General features: G+C 43.6%; 1 protein-coding gene across 1 annotated transcript in view; it reads left to right on the top strand.

The window, feature by feature from the left end:
• The window catches only part of LOC138965165 (structural maintenance of chromosomes protein 1A-like), a 34699-nt gene that overhangs the window by 1224 nt on the left and 20975 nt on the right, over positions 1–12500 (top strand). Inside the window, exons 2-11 of the mRNA XM_070337286.1 lie at positions 1145–1221; positions 1921–2067; positions 2763–2911; positions 4002–4170; positions 4743–4955; positions 6009–6094; positions 7258–7306; positions 8498–8614; positions 9617–9831; positions 10885–11098. Coding sequence (XP_070193387.1) covers positions 1145–1221; positions 1921–2067; positions 2763–2911; positions 4002–4170; positions 4743–4955; positions 6009–6094; positions 7258–7306; positions 8498–8614; positions 9617–9831; positions 10885–11098 — 1436 coding nt within the window. The remainder of the gene's footprint in view (positions 1–1144; positions 1222–1920; positions 2068–2762; positions 2912–4001; positions 4171–4742; positions 4956–6008; positions 6095–7257; positions 7307–8497; positions 8615–9616; positions 9832–10884; positions 11099–12500) is intronic.

The raw sequence follows: 12500 nt of genomic DNA, 5'->3' as shown, positions 1-12500 counted from the left end.
ATTCATTCAGGTTGCATTTATGTAGAACAATAGACCTTTTCCGTATCTGAGCAGCATCCACGAGACACGCTCTTTGTCATGCTTTGAACATCGCGAACCTCGGCTTTCACAGCTCGCTCAAAATAGCGGTACCATGTATGCTTTGTTATTAGCAATGACACATGAAATTTTGAAATTAATGGTTGAATGACAAGAAACACACCATTTTAAAGAGATCAAAATTCTGAGCACATAGCAATTTGTTTTATTTAAATCGGTGCAGTAGTTCTCGAGATATGGTCATTTTAGTTGAGAAATTTTGGGCGTCATTTGAGGACAAAGCTAGTAGCTAAATACATGGGACATAGACTGATTGCTGTGGCAATGACATGAAATTTTGAAATTAATGGTTGAATGACAAGAAACACACCATTTTAAAGAGATCAACATTCTGAGCATATACATGGGTGGGAGTTCCTCCGTCTCAGACGGATTTCCGTCTCAGAGAAATTTTGACAATTTTTTTTTTTTTTTTTTTTTTTTTTTTTTTTGCGCCCTCATTGATAGTCATCTCATACTGTGTTATGCCAAATGGACTGATAGTGCACTTTTTGTTGTTTCTAATGCTTGCCAGGTCCCTAAAATTTTTAGTTTTTGTTACTTTTTGTATCTCCAACAAGGTTCTTATTTATCAGAATTAAACTCAGGAGAGGCCAGAGAAACCCTTTTAAATTCATAAAATTCGTTTTCGGCCGGGGGCCTTCGCCCCCCTGGACCCCCCACCAGGGCGCTGCCCCTGGACCCCGCCGGGGCCTTGGCGGCCCCTGGACCCCGGCCTTAAAAAAAGTTCAGTCTTGGAACAATTTTGGGCTCCCACCCATGCATATAGCAATTTGTTTTAATGTTATCCTTTGAAGTTAACGAGAGCTTGGAATACCGATAGGGTCTAGTGTAGTACTATTAGTTTAGTAGTACTACTACTAGTAAAGTAAAATCTTGTTTGATCATGTGAACCGGTAACACTGACAGTTCCAGGGGTGGTTGCGTGCCACATAGTTAGATTTTGTGTATGCTTTGCTTTGTGCCAGATAGGCAGACACAAAATATATACATTTGTTTTCACTCATGTCCTTGGGTTGTTTATAATTTGTTGTTTCTTTTTCAGGAAAATCAAACTTGATGGACGCCATCAGCTTTGTGCTGGGCGAGAAGACATCAAATCTCCGCTCCAAAAGGCTGCCCGTACGTTTTGTTCGCTTTCAGGCTTTCTAAACTGGAATACCTTTCTGTAGTTTTGTACATTGTATATATGTTCAGTCTCCAAGAGTCCAACAGCAAGATCTAACATCTGTCTGGCTCTTGGAAAAATAATACATGTATAATGATTAATGTTGCAAATTTGTTTCTTAGATAAGGAGTAAAACTCGATTCTGCTCAGTTTTGACATAAAAATGGAGAGTTACTTTTGCGTTTTAAAATGGTTGAGCCAATTGGTGAAGAGCCCCCCAGTGAGGAATGTGTTGAGTAAAGTGTCGGTCCTCTTTTGTGTGTGATAACTATAAACATGATATGCTTTATCTGTGATTCTGATGAGATGTGATATAATTTGGTGGTTACTTTGCTGGATTTTAAGTGTTATTATGATTTGTGGCCCACGTATGCAATTCACCGGGTAAAAAGAATATTTAATGTGAAGTAGACACGATGTGAACGTGGTATAATTGTAGAGTGTGTGTACGTGTGTCTGTCTGTCTGTGTGTTTGTAAGTGAGTGTGTGTACGCAGTTCGGTGAGCACTCGGTTAGGTTGTTGTCTTGGAATCTATTATGTGTTGAATGTACTCAAGCCAAGCAACATTACTGTGTACTGCACGTGGTTGTAATAAAACCTTATGTCTTACTCTTATGACTTATGTCTTATGAGTTATGTCTCTGTTGCACAGGACCTGATTCACGGCGCCCCAGTGGGAAAACCCGCAGCCAGCACAGCCTCTGTCACTGCAGTGTACGGAGAAACCAACAGCGACACAGAAATCAACTTCACCAGATCCATCGTTGGCAACTCTTCTGAACATCGCATCAATGGCAAGGCAAGTACTTTCATTGCACAGATCTTACCAAAAGATGGCAAAGTTGGAAAAGAAGTTTTGCCAACGCCAAGTGCCACCCCTTTTTATCATACGGAAAAAGGTTCTGGGAATAGCCATTTTGTGGGAATGTGTTTGAATAGCTGAAAATTGCTGAGCAAAGGTATGTTGCAAACACCATTTTGAAGTCCAAGGATGCCGTTTTTAATTATGGTATTTTCAACAACAAAAGTTAACGCATCTGGTGGCTCTGCACCCACACCCACAACACGTTTTCAGCCTTTGTCATGATTCTCCGTTCCCAGCTTTAAATGTTGGCAAGTAAGGAGGATATTTCTATGGCAGAAATGTGACTGTGACTATTAGACTTAGTGGAACCCCTCTTTTATGACCTCCCCATTTAAATTCAGACTTCCTCCTTCAAAAATCTAAGAAAACTAGTTCATATAATGGTGGTAAATTTTCAGAGGTTATGAACAGAAAGTCTGAGAAAACAAGGTGTTAATAATGAGGGAGTCATTACATGTGCCGACAGAAGTGATGTTATTACATCGTATTAGCTTCTCTTGATGTTTATTATTGTTTGATTTTGAATTGTGAACAGAATAATTTATTTATGTATGTTTTTGTGAGGCGCTTAGAACCATATTAGAATTTGAGCCATATAAATATTAGTGTTCTTATCATTATTATTGCAGGTGGTGACGGCCCAGCAGTATGCACAGCAGCTGGAGCAGATCGGCGTGCTGGTCAAGTCCAAGAACTTCTTGGTGTTCCAGGGGACCGTGGAGAGCATCGCCATGAAGAACGCCAAGGAGAGGACCGCCATGTTCGAAGAGATCAGCAGGTACACACACACACACACACACACACATGCACACACACACACACACACACACACACACACACACACAGACAGATGCACACACACAAAACACACACACACACAACACACACACTCTCTCCACCTAGCAACACTCGGCAGCAAAGGATGTTAAATGACACATGTTGGGAACATCTGATAAACAAAGGGAAGTAAGCACTCTGCATGCATACCATGATGAGCATTTTGTTTCAATATTTTTAAATCTGCTGATGCAGAGTTGGTTATAACACTAGATAACTAGATAACATGTTCCACATGATAAAAAGCTCTGCCTCATTGACATTGGTTTTAAGATGTTGGGAACAGAACATTTAAGATACCAGGGCCTTAAAGGGGAGGTTTGCAGTGCAGTGTGCATTTGGCTTACAACCTCGGACCTAGCGGTTGACGATTCCTTGTCTTTTACTTTCACAGAAAAAAACACAACATTATACATTAGACATTTTCTGGTAAGCACTACCAATGTTACTGTTTGGGGCTGGAAAATTGCTCAGTCTGTCGCAGCACTGGCTTCAAAACCCGTTGTCGCCATCGGTGTTGGTTTCGATTCCCACATTGTGTGAGGGATATATTTCCCAGAGTCAACTTTGTGCAGACCCTCCTGTGTGTCTGAACACCCTTGTGCACGCATGGGCACGATAAAGATCCCAAGTTCACAGCAAAAGTCTCAGGCCTTGGAATCATGAACATGGGTAGCGCCGTACTGTATGGCAGCTTGCTTTCCCTTGCGAGAAAGCAGCCCACATTTCCACGATAGTAACCTCACAGGACAACAGGTTGGCCAAATCGTCCGCCCGATTGCCAGGGGCGAGTAAAACATCCGCCAAGCTAAAAACAAAACGCCTGGCAACTCGCCAAGCTGACTTTTGGTTGTAATATCGAGTTTCAAAGCCATTTAAGCACTGCAGATGCAGCAACTGTGGTATGTACCGGGCCAGCGAAATTTCTGGCGGGCTAGTAACTTTCTTGAAGTTACTCGCCCGGTTGACAATTTAATATTTTGAAAGTTGGCCATCCCTGGGACAATAATGACCTTGGTGTCTGTGTGCAGGTCGGGGGAGCTGAAGGAGGAGTACGAGCAGGCCAAGGCGGAGATGCTGAGGGCGGAGGAAGACACGCAGTTCAACTACCACAAGAAGAAAGGCATCGCCGCCGAGAAGAAGGAGGCCAAGATGGAGAAGGATGAGGCGGAACGCTACCAGAAGCTCAACGAACAGCTGGTGAGTAGGCCAGTCAACAAGTGTTGATACTGCTCTGTCTGATAGTGAATTCAACACTCAAACAGAATGTTAGATGGAGAAGGACGAGGCTGAACGCTACCAGAAGCTCAACCAACAGCCGGTGAATAGGCCTGTCAGCGAGGGTTGTTACTGTTCTGTCTGCTAGTCAATTCAACACTCAGAATGTTAGATGAATGCGCTGAAGTCCTGTTTTTGTTTGAAACATACTTTGCCAGATAATTTGTCTCAGACTGTTCTAGAGAGATCTTTATGCAAACAGTACACTGGTTAATATAACAAATAAAACATGATTCCTGTCCCTTATTGTTCTGACTGTTCTGTGATGAGCATTATGTGAACATTGTTTATAACAAAAAACAGTGGAACAGGGCATAATTTCTATCCTTGTGTGTGCGTTTTCAATAGACGGAGAAGCAGCTTCACCTCCAGCTGTTCTCAGTCTAGCACTCGTAAGTAAGGTAACTCCTATTAGTTAAATTGAGGTGATGTATTCGAAAGAAATACAGTGGAACAGGGCATAATTTCTATCCTTGTGTGTGCGTTTTCAATAGACGGAGAAGCAGCTTCACCTCCAGCTGTTCCGACTGTTCCACAACGAGCGTGAGATTGACGAGGTTGCGGAGGAGGTGACCAAGAAGAACGCGATGATGGAGAAGGAGGGGAGGAGACGTGACCGCATTGAGGAGGAGGTCAAGGACAAGAAGAAAGAGCAGGGGCGCTCCGCACGAGAACTCACCAAGATGGAGCAGCAGATCAAAGAGTCGGTCAGTGACCTCATTGGTTATGGCTTTTCTGTTGGCTCTGTAGCTTGTCCTGCATCTCTTTCTTTAGCTCCACTGGCCTAGGGGATAAGAAGCTGGCCTTCAGGCCTGGGAATGATACACCTTTCGTCGTAAATATGACAAAGTCCTTTTCTAATTGTGTAAGAAAAGAGCCTCCGTGTGCTTCTTAAAAATGCTTAATACACAAAAGGTTCCCGTCAGTACGCCCAAACCACTTTTACTCATTCCCAGGCCTGGGCCTTCCATACAGAAGGTTGAGTGTTCCAATCTTGGCCGCACCGGGTGGGAATGTGGGGAAAAAATTGAGAGAGTCCTTTTCATGATTTTCAAAAGTAGAGACAATTGGTTTATGTTATTCCTAAATGATATCATTACTTTGTAAAACGATATCTAGGGGGGGGGGGGGGGGGGGGGGGGGGTGGTGTCCTTTTGGAGGTCGTTGAGTGTATTGCTTAAGTTTGCTGCTATGATTCAGAAAATGTGCTGAATGGCGTTGACGATTACAAGAATCAAAAACAAAATGTTACGTTCACTGATCTTTGACCCAATGGTCTTTTAAGTGGACAGACGGACAAACACTTATAATACAGAAAATAAACAGATCTGACAAATTGTCCAGAAGCTCGCTTCAAAGACACAAGCGACACATTCTTTTTTCTTCTGAATTTTGGAACTTTGGCAGTCTAATTTAGTCTAATTGTTTTTGGATTGCTGACTGTTTCAAGAGATAATTATTGGTGTGTTGCTCCGTTACAAGAGATAAGTATTGGTGTGTTACTCCGTTACAAGAGATAAGTATTGGTGTGTTTCTCAGTTACAAGAGATAAGTATTGGTGTGTTGCTCGGTTACAAGAGATAAGTATTGGTGTGTTTCTCAGTTACAAGAGATAAGTATTGGTGTGTTGCTCCATTACAAGAGATAAGTATTGGTGTGTTGCTCCATTACAAGAGATAAGTATTGGTGTGTTGCTCCGTTACAAGAGATAAGTATTGGTGTGTTGCTCCATTACAAGAGATACATTGGTGTGTTGACAGGAAGTGGAGCTGAACAAGAAGCGGCCGGTGTACATCAAAGCCAAGGAGAAGACAACTCACATGCAGCGCAAGGTGGAGAACTCCAAGTGAGTGATGGGGACCTTGCATCAAGTGTACACCACTCTCTTCATGGACTTGCTTCTGAAAGAATGGTGTCATTTCATGATACAATCATGTCGGCTGTTGACAACATCTGTGTACAGGGATACCCCTCTTATAAGACGTGCAAACATTTGAGACAATCAGACGGGCGGGGTGGTAAGACGTCGGCCTCTTAATCGGAAGGTCGAGGGTTCGAATCCCGGCCGCGGCCGCCTGGTGGGTTAAGTGTGGAGATTTTTCCGATCTCCCAGGTCAACTTATGTGCAGACCTGCTAGTGGCTTATCCCCCTTCGTGTGTACACGCAAGCACAAGACCAAGTGCGCAGGGAAAAGATCCTGTAATCCATGTCAGAGTTCGGTGGGTTATAGAAACACGAAAATACCCAGCATGCTTCCTCCGAAAGCGGCGTATGGCTGCCTAAATGGCGGGGTAAAAACGGTCATACACGTAAAATTCCACTCGTGGAAAAACACGATTGTACGTGGGAGTTTCGGCCCACGAACGCAGAAGAAGAAGAAGAAGAGACAATCAGGTCTTAAAAAGGAGGGTGTCTAACATGGAGGTCAATTTACCTAGGTTATGAACAGAAAATCTGAAAAAACAAGGTCTGTCAAAGGAGGAGGTCTGAAATGGAGGGGGGGGGGGGGGGAGGGGTCTTAAAAGAAGGAATCCATTGTATTTGTTATGTGAAGATACGGGTGGGGAAGTAGCTCAGTCGGTAGCGGCGCTGGCTTCAAAACTAGTTGTCGCTATCGGCGTGGATTCAATCCCCACATTCGGCGAGGGATTTATTTCCCAGAGTCAACTTTGTGCAGACTCTCCTCGGTGGCCGAACACCCCCTTGTGCACGCATGCGCACGATAAAGAACCCAAGTTCACAGCGAAAGTCTCAGGGCTTGGAAACATGAATACACGCATGCAGGAAGAAAAAAAATGGGTAGTGCCGTATACTGTATGACAGCTAGCTTTCCCCAGGGAGAAAGCAGCCCGAATTTCCATGAGGGTAACCTCACAGGACTATATGAATCTTATCTCTTATCTTCTCTCGACTGTGGAAGGTGAATAGGACAGTGATTGAATTAACTATGTGATTGAACTGTCTTTTTTGTTTGAAGAAAGATTGTCAGCATTTGTTCTCTTTTTCAGGCGCTCACTGAAGGCAGCACGGAAGAAGCATGAAAACCATGAAGTCATTGTAAGTCAAATAGCCTTTGATACCTTCATTATTTTCTTCTTTTTCTGTAATGTGAAAGCACGCTCAGTTAAACTGAAATCAATTTTGTTCAGTAATTTTTGACTCACATGCGAAGCAAAAGTGAGTCTATGTACTCACCCGAGTCGTCCGTCCGTCCGTCCGTCCGTCCGTCCGTCCCGGCGTCCGTCCAGAAAACTTTAACATTGGATATTTCTTGGACACTATTTAGTCTATCAGTACCAAATTTGGCAAGATGGTGTATGATGACAAGGCCCCAAAAAACATACATAGCATCTTGACCTTGCTTCAAGGTCAAGGTCGCAGGGGCCAAAAATGTTGTCTAAAAAACAGCTATTTTTCCCATTTTCTCTGAAGTTTTTGAGATTTAATACCTCATCTATATATGATATATAGGGCAAAGTAAGCCCCATCTTTTGATACCAGTTTGGTTTACCTTGCTTCAAGGTCAAGGTCACAGGAGCTCTTCAAAGTTGGATTGTATACATATTTTGAAGTGACCTTGACCCTGAACTATGGAAGATAACTGTTTCAAACTTAAAAATTATGTGGGGCACATGTTATGCTTTCATCATGAGACACATTTGGTCACATATGATCAAGGTCAAGGTCACTTTGACCCTTATGAAATGTGACCAAAATAAGGTAGTGAACCACTAAAAGTGACCATATCTCATGGTAGAAAGAGCCAATAAGCACCATTGTACTTCCTATGTCTTGAATTAACAGCTTTGTGTTGCATGACCTTGGATGACCTTGACCTTGGGTCAAGGTCACATGTATTTTGGTAGGGAAAATGTGTAAAGCAGTTCTTAGTGTATGATGTCACTGCTAGGTTTAGCTCAAGGTCATGTAAAGGTCAAGGTCAAGCATGTGAGTCGTATGGGCTTTGTCCTTGTTTTACAACCTTTTCTTGTTTTATTGAGATGTCAGACAATGCAACGAAATCATGCAATGCATGGTCTCACGACGTGATCTGCCTGCGTGTTGTGTGTAGATCAAGCAGATGGAGGCACGACAGCTGTATAATGAGTAATGTATGTTAAAATGGCGCGTGTTGCGTGCAGATCAAGAGGACTATTGTGTGTAAAAAAATAAAGCGTGTTGTGTGTAATAATGTCACGTGTTGTGTGTTAAAATGTTGTGTGTTAAAATGAGGCGTGTTGTGTGCAGATCAAGCAGATGGAGGTCGAGCTGGCACAGTTAGAGGAGGCGAGGCGAGAGTACGAGGAGAAGATGGAGGAGGAGTCGCAATCACAGGGCCGCTCGCTGCAGCTGGAGGATTCACAGGTAAGTACCGGTCTCCTGTCCAACTGTTATACTCCTGTGTGTGTCGTGTCTGTGAGTAGCGCCATCTCTGTTTGGTGTTGGACTGTGGCTGGAGGATTCACAGGTAAGTACCGGTCTCCTGTCCAACTGTTATACTCCTGTGTGTGTCGTGTCTGTGAGTAGCGCCATCTCTGTTTGGTGTTGGACTGTGGCTGGAGGATTCACAGGTAAGTACCGGTCTCTTGTTCAACACTTGTACGCCTCTTTGTATTGTGCCTGTGAAAGTGTGTAGCTCCAGCTCCCTGTCTTGTGACTGGCTTGTAATCTCATGTGGGAAAGTTTCCCCACGTGACAATATTTTTTACGTGTACAGGAAACCACGTGTCAATATTTGTCCGAGGAAAAAGCAAGGGTACTGGCTTTTTGACAACCAATACAAACCAAAGTTATTTCCTACAATGGTCAATTGGAGAGTGATACATTGGAACCCCCGTTTTTACGCCTCCAAATATCTGAGTAAATCAGGTCTTAAAAAGGAGGGAGTCTTTAAATGGAGGTAAATGTACCTAGGTTATGAACAGAAAATCTGAAAAAATTAGGCCTGAAAAGGGAAGGAGTCTTATTTTGGGGGGTCTTAAAAATGGGGTTCCACTGTAACAGTGTATGGTTGTTTTATCAGGTGCAACAGCACAACCTGTATCAGTGTATGGTTGTTATATCAGGTGCAACAGCACAACCTGTATCAGTGTATGGTTGTTTTATCAGGTGCAACAGCACAACCTGTATCAGTGTATGGTTGTTTTATCAGGTGCAACAGTACAACCTGTATCAGTGTATGGTTGTTTTATCAGGTGCAACAGTACAACCTGTATCAGTGTATGGTTGTTTTATCAGGTGCAACAGTACAACCTGTATCAGTGTATGGTTGTTTTATCAGGTGCAACAGCACAACCTGTATCAGTGTATGGTTGTTTTATCAGGTGCAACAGTACAACCTGTATCGGTGTATGGTTGTTTTATCAGGTGCAACAGTACAACCGGCTGAAGGAGGAGGCTGGGCGGCGAGCGGCCAAGTACCTGCAGGAGCTGGAGTCCATCAACCGTGAGCAGAAGTCAGACCAGGATCGCTATGACAACGAGCTGCGCAAGAAGAACGAGCTGATGGCCAAGATCAAGCAGAAAGAGCACGAAATGGACGAGAACAAGAAACGCATCGAGAAGCTGCAGGAGTATATTAAGTGAGTGATCGTCTGCTTCTTCGGTATTTTATTCTACCCCACGGCTGTTCCCAGCCTGCATTTTAGTGTAACTTAAAAATAGTCATGGCAGAGGCTACCAACAGCTGCAGCAAGCACATTGTTACGCTCACTTGCTTGTTATACCCAAATGCTTCCGCACTACACCGGAAGATGGTACGTATCAGCGTATGGCTCTGAGCAATCCAGCACTGCTGTGTAGAGCGGTGGTGGAAAGGATGCTAAAAATAGCTCAGCCTGCCTGCTGCTAAGGAGGCAGAAATGAAGCCCTTGGAACAGCCGTGACCCCTCGTCCTCATAGTCTTATTTATTTTTTAGGCACCGTCACTAGATAATATCCAGCTGTATAGAGTCACTGACTGTGTTTTTCATATATCCTGCAGAGATACTGAAGAGGAAAGGCTTTAAAATGGCTTTCATATTCCGTAAGATTACATTTCAGTTTCTCTTTTCTCTTTACCAAGAGCTACTGTGGAGTTAGTGTCTGGTTAGACGTGGTTTGGCTGAAAATGTGACTGTCCTTGTCATGAAACCTTAAGACTGTTTTTTGTTATCTGATGCATTGTTCTGTCCCCTAACCAGTCAACCGTCCAAGTTTTGTTCTGACACTGTTTTGCAGCTAGGATGTTTAGGCCTTCACATATTTTCAATACAGGTCCAACTGACCTTATTATTCTTCCTTTGCAATCATTGGCTGCAACTCATACATACATGCGTATTTATGTGCTATGGGCCAGGTAGCTCAGTTGGAAGAGCACTGGGACTTGTGAACCTAGGGTGACTGGTTCAAATCCACGCTGGGACAGACATGGGTCAACTTTATGTGCAGACTTAGAGACTGTGTCCCCATTCCACCCCGTGACACGTAAAAAAGACCTCGGCCATTCTGCCATAAATGCAGGTGGCTGATTACACCTAACACGCTCACACCTGGGTAGCGTGACTCTTGTTGACGTTTACTTTCCACTGGGAGGAAGCCACCCCAATTTCTCACCAAAGGGAATACAGTAAATGAAATGAAACCAATGTGTTCAGGTCGAGCACGACCATGCTGGATGAGCAGAGGAAGGTGGAGGAGTCGCTGTCCAAGGACGTGGGGGACGCCAGCGGTCGCATGGAGGTCATCGAGGCGGAGCTGGCAAACATCCAGACCGAGCTGGGCCAGGCCAAGGTCGACAAACACGAGTCGTCGCGCGCCATCAAGAAAGCCGAGCTCCTGGAGAACCTCAAGCGTCTCTTCCCTGGAGTGGTCAGTGTCCTGTCTCTTGCTCTTCAATGCTATTGTCTCAAGGGCTCTTGTTTTTAGTGGCTACAGGCCCACTCTGCCTCATGAAACCAATTGGCCTCACTGCCTCCTATATTACATGGGATAAGACCATCACTCATCTTGGTCACATGACTAATAGCCTGGATGCTCTCTGTGCACTGTGTTTTTTTGTTTTTGAGTCACTTGAGAAAATGTGACTCTATGTAATCGGTCAGTGTTAGTCTGTCCGGCCGGCCGGCCGTCCGGCCGGCCGGCCGTCAGACACCACCTTAACGTTGGACTTTTCTCGGAAACTATCAAAGCGATCGGGCTCATATTTTGTTTAGTCGTGACCTCCAATGACCTCTACACTTTAACGATGGTTTCGTTGACCTTTGACCTTTTTCAAGGTCACAGGTCAGCGTCAAAGGAAAAATTAGACATTTTATATCTTTGACAAAGTTCATCGGATGTGATTGAAACTTTGTAGGATTATTCTTTACATCAAAGTATTTACATCTGTAGCCTTTTACGAACGTTATCAGAAAAACAAGGGAGATAACTAGCCTTTTCTGTTCGGCAACACACAACTTAACGTTGGGCTTTTCTCGGAAACTATAAAAGTGACCGGGCTCAAATTTTATGTGAACGTGACTCATTGTGTTGTGAATAGCAATTTCTTCCTGTCCATCTGATGCCTCATATAATATTCAGAACTGCGAAAGTGACTCGATCGAGCGTTTGCTCTTCTTGTTTTAAAGAATTAATTTCGTATAAGGCACTGGTAGTGGTACCTTTTTGACTCACATGCGAAGCAAAAGTGAGTCTATGTACTCACCCGAGTCGTCCGTCCGTCCGTCCGGAAAACTTTAACGTTGGATATTTCTTGGACACTATTCAGTCTATCAGTACCAAATTTGGCAAGATGGTGTATGATGACAAGGCCCCAAAAAACATACATAGCATCTTGACCTTGCTTCAAGGTCAAGGTCGCAGGGGCCATAAATGTTGCCTAAAAAACAGCTATTTTTCACATTTTTCCCATTTTCTCTGAAGTTTTTGAGATTCAATACCTCACCTATATATGGTATATAGGGCAAAGTAAGCCCCATCTTTTGATACCAGTTTGGTTTACCTTGCTTCAAGGTCAAGGTCACAGGAGCTCTTCAAAGTTGGATTGTATACATATTTTGAAGTGACCTTGACCCTGAACTATGGAAGATAACTGTTTCAAACTTAAAAATTATGTGGGGCACATGTTATGCTTTCATCATGAGACACATTTGGTCACATATGATCAAGGTCAAGGTCACTTTGACCCTTATGAAATGTGACCAAAATAAGGTAGTGAACCACTAAAAGTGACCATATCTCATGGTAGAAAGAGCCAATAAGCACCATTGTA

Source organism: Littorina saxatilis, linkage group LG4, assembly GCF_037325665.1.
Source record: "Littorina saxatilis isolate snail1 linkage group LG4, US_GU_Lsax_2.0, whole genome shotgun sequence".
Lineage (NCBI taxonomy): Eukaryota > Metazoa > Mollusca > Gastropoda > Littorinimorpha > Littorinidae > Littorina > Littorina saxatilis.
Note: the sequence above shows the minus strand (reverse complement) of the source record. Positions and strands in the feature narration are given on the sequence as shown.